General features: G+C 46.7%; 1 protein-coding gene across 1 annotated transcript; it reads right to left on the bottom strand.

The window, feature by feature from the left end:
- Nucleotides 1-2,324: 2,324 nt before the first annotated feature.
- TMEM275 (transmembrane protein 275) lies at nt 2,325-2,870 on the bottom strand. Its single transcript, XM_075832033.1, has one exon. It carries the CDS (start codon nt 2,868-2,870, stop codon nt 2,325-2,327), a length of 546 nt encoding a protein of 181 aa, XP_075688148.1.
- Between the last annotated feature and the right edge of the window lie 6,017 nt (nt 2,871-8,887).

The raw sequence follows: 8,887 nt of genomic DNA, 5'->3' as shown, positions 1-8,887 counted from the left end.
CCGAGTACAACAGTCATCAGTAACACACACTACACATAATACTACCCGAGTACAACAGTCATCAGTAACACACACTACACATAATACTGCCCGAGTACAATCATCAGTAACACACACTACATAATACTGCCCGAGTACAACAGTCATCAGTAACACACACTACATATAATACTGCCCGAGTACAGCAGTCATCAGTAACACACACTACACATAATACTGCCCGAGTACAACAGTCATCAGTAACACACACTACACATAATACTGCCCGAGTACAATCATCAGTAACACACACTACACATAATACTACCCGAGTACAACAATCATCAGTAACACACACTACACATAATACTGCCCGAGTACAATCATCAGTAACACACACTACACATAATACTGCCCGAGTACAACAGTCATCAGTAACACACACTACACATAATACTGCCCGAGTACAATCATCAGTAACACACACTACACATAATACTACCCGAGTAGCACAGTCATCAGTAACACACACTACACATAATACTACCCGAGTACAACAGTCATCAGTAACACACACTACACATAATACTGCCCGAGTACAATCATCAGTAACACACACTACACATAATACTACCCGAGTACAATCATCAGTAACACACACTACACATAATACTGCCCGAGTACAATCATCAGTAACACACACTACACATAATACTACCCGAGTACAATCATCAGTAACACACACTACACATAATACTGCCCGAGTACAACAATCATCAGTAACACACACTACACATAATACTGCCCGAGTACAACAGTCATCAGTAACACACACTACACATAATACTGCCCGAGTACAATCATCAGTAACACACACTACACATAATACTGCCCGAGTACAACAATCATCAGTAACACACACTACACATAATACTGCCCGAGTACAATCATCAGTAACACACACTACACATAATACTACCCGAGTAGCACAGTCATCAGTAACACATACTACACATACTACCCGAGTACAACAGTCATCAGTAACACACACTACACATAATACTGCCCGAGTACAACAGTCATCAGTAACACACACTACACATAATACTGCCCGAGTACAACAATCATCAGTAACACACACTACACATAATACTGCCCGAGTACAATCATCAGTAACACACACTACACATAATACTGCCCGAGTACAACAGTCATCAGTAACACACACTACATAATACTGCCCGAGTACAACAGTCATCAGTAACACACACTACACATAATACTGCCCGAGTACAACAGTCATCAGTAACACACACTACACATAATACTGCCCGAGTACAATCATCAGTAACACACACTACACATAATACTACCCGAGTACAACAGTCATCAGTAACACACACTACACATAATACTGCCCGAGTACAACAGTCATCAGTAACACACACTACACATAATACTGCCCGAGTACAATCATCAGTAACACACACTACACATAATACTGCCCGAGTACAACAGTCATCAGTAACACACACTACATAATACTGCCCGAGTACAATCATCAGTAACACACACTACACATAATACTACCCGAGTACAACAGTCATCAGTAACACACACTACACATAATACTGCCCGAGTACAACAGTCATCAGTAACACACACTACACATAATACTGCCCGAGTACAATCATCAGTAACACACACTACACATAATACTGCCCGAGTACAACAGTCATCAGTAACACACACTACACATAATACTGCCCGAGTACAACAATCATCAGTAACACACACTACACATAATACTGCCCGAGTACAACAGTCATCAGTAACACACACTACACATAATACTGCCCGAGTACAATCATCAGTAACACAGCATTAGGTTTCGTAACAGATCTTTACATTTGCCAAATATAAAGACTAAAATGGCAACTGAAACAAAAACTGAAATGATGTCATTATTACTTATGAGAAGAACGTTCCTGGCTCTGCTTAGTCTCTGAAGGTTGTAGTGCAGGCTCTTTGCAGCATTTTTAGAACAACACAGTAACATTTGAGTGGAGTCGCGGGTATCTCCACGATCAGTCACTGACCACGTTGCTGCCACTTCGTCCACATTTTGTTTCAACACCAAAAGGACAAATCTACACACTGAACACCAGCACGACACAAAGGTGACCCCAGGCGTGGTCTGAGCCACCAGTGCCACGAGCTGCTCCTGCAGGGTTCACTCACACGTCTCATCCCTTCTTCTCTTTCTGCAGCCGGACTCTGGAGGTCCGACATCCGCTGCACCATGTACAGTCATGAGGAGGGTAGTATAAAGCCACTAGGTCATCTTAGGTGACGGGGTCTCTCGGTAGATTCAGCTGTATAGATTCTCCACCGGCACTGAATTTAGCAGCCGGACCAGCGCCCTCCATAGTGAAGAGTTTGCACATTTTAGCGTTTTCGTGCACAGGAGTAGATTTCCGAGAAGACACCAGGGAATTGGTGGGGCTGAGCTGGACGGCCGTGGTGTCCTGCACCGTGTGCTCACTTGTCTCAATCTCAAAGGCTGCATTTCCTGGCTTAATAAAACCAATATTAGCCCCCGGTTTACACTTTCTGTTGCCATGGGCAGGGGGCCTCCGGCTGCAGATGCAGCAAGCCCCAAAAAATGCTAATGCAACGACTAATAAAATGGGTCCAATGATTATCGGTGGGTTGTTCACTGGTAGAAATGTCCCAAAAGCAAAGGCACCAACCAAAGTAATGTTGATTCCAGCCAACATGATGCAGAGGCCGCAGGCGCAGCACAGGGCCGGGGAGGGCAGGCCGTGGGGACGGGTCTTCTTTTGCACAGGTTTCTGAGCCAGTGATGAATTACTTTTGTCTGTAAACATCATGATATTTACTTTGCTTGTTACACAATGATATTTCCTGTTGTCCCTTCATGTGACCTGTGGAAACCAGGAGAACAATCAGTAATGGACCACAATGTGATCGACAATGCCCAGGGGCTGAAGGTCCAGCACATGCATCAATTATATTATTCAAGGACAAGACCTGACTTCCTCTACATTTAATGCTAAGACAATAAAAATCTCTGCAATCATTGAAATAGTTGTCTTCTAGAGGTTTGAAACAAGGATTTTAAATGTCTGAACGAGAATAAAAAATTACCCAGCAGTCCAAGTGCTCAAGAGGTGCTGGTGATCCCTTCTGTTACTGGGGTAGGCTGGGTCTATTACTTAGTCTGGTTGTAGTGATCCATTCTGTTCTTGGGGTAGGATTGGTGTGTCTACTACTTAGTTTTGAGGTAGTTATCTCTTATGTTTCTGGGATAGGATGTGTGTCTTGTTCTTAGTCTGGTTGTTGTTATCTCTTCAGTTCCTGGGGTAGGATCGTTCTAATTCTTAGTCTGATTGTAGTACTTGGTGATCCCTTCTGTTCCTAGGATAGGGTAGGTCTACTACTTGGTGATCCCTTCTATTCCTGGGGTAGGGTAGGTCTAGTACTTGGTGATCCCTTCTGTTACTAGGGTAGGATAGGTCTAGTACTTGGTGATCCCTTCTGTTCCTAGGATAGGGTAGGTCTACTACTTGGTGATCCCTTCTATTCCTGGGGTAGGGTAAGTCTAGTACTTGGTGATCCCTTCTGTTACTAGGGTAGGGTAGGTCTAGTAGTTGGTGATCCCTTCTGTTTCTGGGGTAGGGTAGGTCTAGTACTTGGTGATCTCTTCTGTTCCTGGGGTTGGACAGGTCTAGTACTTGGTGATCCCTTCTGTTACTAGGGTAGGATAGGTCTAGTACTTGGTGATCTCTTCTGTTCCTGGGATAGGGTAGGTCTACTACTTGGTGATCCCTTCTATTCCTGGGGTAGGATAGGTCTAGTACTTGGTGATCCCTTCTGTTTCTGGGGTAGGGTAGGTCTAGTACTTGGTGATCCCTTCTGTTCCTGGGGTAGGGTAGGTTTAGTACTTGGTGATCCCTTCTGTTTCTGGGGTAGCGTAGGTCTAGTACTTGGTGATCCCTTCTGTTCCTGGGGTAGGGTAGGTCTAGTACTTGATGATCCCTTCTGTTCCTGGGGTAGGGTAAATCTAGTACTTGGTGATCCCTTCTGTTTCTGGGGTAGGGTAGGTCTAGTACTTGGTTATCCCTTCTGTTCCTGGGGTAGGATAGGTCTAGTACTTGGTGATCCCTTCTGTTCCTGGGGTAGGATAGGTCTAGTACTTGGTGATCCCTTTTCTTCCTGGGGTTGGACAGGTCTAGTACTTGGTGATCCCTTCTGTTACTAGGGTAGGGTAGGGTAGGTCTAGTACATGGTGATCCCTTCTGTTCCTAGGGTAGGTCTAGTACTTGGTGATCCCTTTTGTTCCTGGGGTTGGACAGGTCTAGTACTTGGTGACCCCTTCTGTTTCTGGGGTAGGATAGGTCTAGTACTTGGTGATCCCTTCTGTTCCTGGGGTAGTATAGGTCTAGTACTTGGTGATCTCTTCTGTTCCTGGGGTTGGACAGGTCTAGTACTTGGGTGATCCCTTCTGTTCCTAGTGTTGGACAGGTCTAGTACTTGGTGATCCCTTCTGTTCCTAGTGTTGGACAGGTCTAGTACTTGGTGATCTCTTCTGTTCCTGGGACAGGGTAGGTCTAGTACATGGTTATCCCTTCTGTTCCTGGGGCAGGGTAGGTCTAGTACTTTGTGATCTCTTCTGTACCTAGGGTAGGATGGTTCTAGCTCTTAGTCGGATTGTAGCAATCCCTTCTGTTCCTGGGGTACGGTAAGTCTAGTACTTGGTGATCCCTTCTGTTCCTAGGGTAGGATAGATCTAGTACTTGGTGATCCCTTCTGTTCCTGGGGAAGAGTAGGTAAAGTACTTGGTGATCCCTTCTGTTCCTAGGGTAGGGTAGGTCTAGTACTTGGTGATCCCTTCTGTTCCTGGGGCAGGGTAGTTCTAGTACTTGGTGATCCCTTCTGTTACTAGGGTAGGGTAAGTCTAGTACTTGGTGATCCCTTCTGTTCCTGGGGAAGAGTAGGTAAAGTACTTGGTGATCCCTTCTGTTCCTAGGGTAGGGTAGGTCTAGTACTTGGTGATCCCTTCTGTTCCTAGGATAGGGTAGGTCTACTACTTGGTGATCCCTTCTATTCCTGGGGTAGGGTAAGTCTAGTACTTGGTGATCCCTTCTGTTACTAGGGTAGGGTAGGTCTAGTAGTTGGTGATCCCTTCTGTTTCTGGGGTAGGGTAGGTCTAGTACTTGGTGATCTCTTCTGTTCCTGGGGTTGGACAGGTCTAGTACTTGGTGATCCCTTCTGTTCCTAGGGTAGGATAGGTCTAGTACTTGGTGATCTCTTCTTTTCCTGGGATAGGGTAGGTCTACTACTTGGTGATCCCTTCTATTCCTGGGGTAGGATAGGTCTAGTACTTGGTGATCCCTTCTGTTTCTGGGGTAGGGTAGGTCTAGTACTTGGTGATCCCTTCTGTTCCTGGGGTAGGGTAGGTTTAGTACTTGGTGATCCCTTCTGTTTCTGGGGTAGCGTAGGTCTAGTACTTGGTGATCCCTTCTGTTCATAGGGTAGGGTAGGTCTAGTACTTGGTGATCTCTTCTGTTCCTGGGGTTGGACAGGTCTAGTACTTGGGTGATCCCTTCTGTTCCTAGTGTTGGACAGGTCTAGTACTTGGTGATCCCTTCTGTTCCTAGTGTTGGACAGGTCTAGTACTTGGTGATCTCTTCTGTTCCTGGGAAAGGGTAGGTCTAGTACATGGTTATCCCTTCTGTTCCTGGGGCAGGGTAGGTCTAGTACTTTGTGATCTCTTCTGTACCTAGGGTAGGATGGTTCTAGCTCTTAGTCGGATTGTAGCAATCCCTTCTGTTCCTGGGGTACGGTAAGTCTAGTACTTGGTGATCCCTTCTGTTCCTAGGGTAGGATAGATCTAGTACTTGGTGATCCCTTCTGTTCCTGGGGAAGAGTAGGTAAAGTACTTGGTGATCCCTTCTGTTCCTAGGGTAGGGTAGGTCTAGTACTTGGTGATCCCTTCTGTTCCTGGGGCAGGGTAGTTCTAGTACTTGGTGATCCCTTCTGTTACTAGGGTAGGGTAAGTCTAGTACTTGGTGATCCCTTCTGTTCCTGGGGAAGAGTAGGTAAAGTACTTGGTGATCCCTTCTGTTCCTAGGGTAGGGTAGGTCTAGTACTTGGTGATCCCTTCTGTTCCTAGGATAGGGTAGGTCTACTACTTGGTGATCCCTTCTATTCCTGGGGTAGGGTAAGTCTAGTACTTGGTGATCCCTTCTGTTACTAGGGTAGGGTAGGTCTAGTAGTTGGTGATCCCTTCTGTTTCTGGGGTAGGGTAGGTCTAGTACTTGGTGATCTCTTCTGTTCCTGGGGTTGGACAGGTCTAGTACTTGGTGATCCCTTCTGTTCCTAGGGTAGGATAGGTCTAGTACTTGGTGATCTCTTCTTTTCCTGGGATAGGGTAGGTCTACTACTTGGTGATCCCTTCTGTTTCTGGGGTAGGGTAGGTCTAGTACTTGGTGATCCCTTCTGTTCCTGGGGTAGGGTAGGTTTAGTACTTGGTGATCCCTTCTGTTTCTGGGGTAGCGTAGGTCTAGTACTTGGTGATCCCTTCTGTTCATAGGGTAGGGTAGGTCTAGTACTTGGTGATTCCTTCTGTTCCTGGGGCAGGGTAGGTCTAGTACTTTGTGATCTCTTCTGTACCTAGGGTGGGATGGGTCTAGCTCTTGGTCTGATTGTAGCAATCCCTTCTGTTCCTGGGACAGGGTAGGTCTAGTACTTGGTGATCCCTTCTGTTACTAGGGTAGGATAGGTCTAGTTCTTGGTGATCCCTTCTGTTCCTGGGGTTGGACAGGTCAAGTACTTGGGTGATTTCTTCTGTTCCTGGGATTGGCGAGGTCTAGTACTTGGTGATCCCTTCTGTACCTGGGGTAGAATAGGTCTAGTATGTGATCCCTTCTGTTCCTGGGGTTGGACAGGTCTAGTACTTGGTGATCCCTTCTGTTCCTGGGGCTGGACAGGTCTAGTACTTGGTGATCCCTTCTGTACCTAGGGTAGGATGTGTCTAGTACTTGGTGATCCCTTCTGTTCATGGGGTAGGGTAAGTCTAGTACTCTGTGATCCCTTCTGTTCCTGGGGTAGGATAGGTCTAGTACTTGGTGATCCCTTCTGTTCCTAGGGTAGGGTAGGTCTAGTACTTGGTGATCCCTTCTGTTCCTGGGGTTGGAAAGGTCTAGTACTTGGTGATCCCTTTTGTTCCTGGGGTAGGGTAAGTCTAGTACTTGGTGATCCCTTCTGTTCCTGGGGTAGAGTAGGTAAAGTACTTGGTGATCCCTTCTGTTCATAGGGTAGGGTAGGTCTAGTACTTGGTGATCCCTTCTGTTCATGGGGTAGGATAGGTCTAGTACTTGGTGATCCCTTCTGTTCCTGGGGTTGGACAGGTCTAGTACTTGGTGATCCCTTCTGTTCCTGGGGTAGGATAGGTCTAGTACTTGGTGATCCCTTCTGTTCCTGGGGTAGAGTAGGTAAAGTACTTGGTGATCCCTTCTGTTACTAGGGTAGGTCTAGTAGTTGGTGATCCCTTCTGTTTCTGGGGTAGGGTAGGTCTAGTACTTGGTGATCTCTTCTGTTACTAGGGTAGGATAGGTCTAGTACTTGGTGATCTCTTCTGTTCCTGGGATAGGGTAGGTCTACTACTTGGTGATCCCTTCTATTCCTGGGGTAGGATAGGTCTAGTACTTGGTGATCCCTTCTGTTTTTGGGGTAGGGTAGGTCTAGTACTTGGTGATCCCTTCTATTCCTGGGGTAGGGTAGGTCTAGTACTTGGTGATCCCTTGTTTCTGGGGTAGCGTAGGTCTAGTACTTGGTGATGCCTTCTGTTCCTGGGGTAGGGTAGGTCTAGTACTTGATGATCCCTTCTGTTCCTGGGGTAGGGTAAATCTAGTACTTGGTGATCCCTTCTGTTCCTGGGGTAGGATAGGTCTAGTACTTGGTGATCTCTTCTGTTCCTGGGATAGGGTAGGTCTACTACTTGGTGATCCCTTCTATTCCTGGGGTAGGGTAGGTCTAGTACTTGGTGATCCCTTCTGTTCCTGGGGTAGGGTAGGTCTAGTACTTGGTGATCCCTTCTGTTCCTGGGGTAGGATAGGTCTAGTACTTGGTGATCCCTTTTCTTCCTGGGGTTGGACAGGTCTAGTACTTGGTGATCTCTTCTGTTACTAGGGTAGGGTAGGGTAGGTCTAGTACTTGGTGATCCCTTCTGTTCCTAGGGTAGGTCTAGTACTTGGTGATCCCTTTTGTTCCTGGGGTTGGACAGGTCTAGTACTTGGTGACCCCTTCTGTTTCTGGGGTAGGATAGGTCTAGTACTTGGTGATCCCTTCTGTTCCTGGGGTAGTATAGGTCTAGTACTTGGTGATCTCTTCTGTTCCTGGGGTTGGACAGGTCTAGTACTTGGGTAATCCCTTCTGTTCCTGGGACAGGGTAGGTCTAGTACATGGTTATCCCTTCTGTTCCTGGGGCAGGGTAGGTCTAGTACTTTGCGATCTCTTCTGTACCTAGGGTAGGATGGTTCTAGCTCTTAGTCTGATTGTAGCAATCCCTTCTGTTCCTGGGGTACGGTAAGTCTAGTACTTGGTGATCCCTTCTGTTCCTAGGGTAGGATAGATCTAGTACTTGGTGATCCCTTCAGTTCCTGGGGAAGAGTAGGTAAAGTACTTGGTGATCCCTTCTGTTCCTAGGGTAGGGTAGGTCTAGTACTTGGTGATCCCTTCTGTTCCTGGGGCAGGGTAGTTCTAGTACTTGGTGATCCCTTCTGTTACTAGGGTAGGGTAAGTCTAGTACTTGGTGATCCCTTCTGTTCCTGGGGAAGAGTAGGTAAAGTACTTGGTGATCCCTTCTGTTCCTGGGGCAGGG

This window comes from Rhinoderma darwinii, chromosome 7 (assembly GCF_050947455.1).
Source record: "Rhinoderma darwinii isolate aRhiDar2 chromosome 7, aRhiDar2.hap1, whole genome shotgun sequence".
NCBI classification, from domain to species: Eukaryota; Metazoa; Chordata; class Amphibia; order Anura; family Rhinodermatidae; genus Rhinoderma; species Rhinoderma darwinii.
Note: the sequence above shows the minus strand (reverse complement) of the source record. Positions and strands in the feature narration are given on the sequence as shown.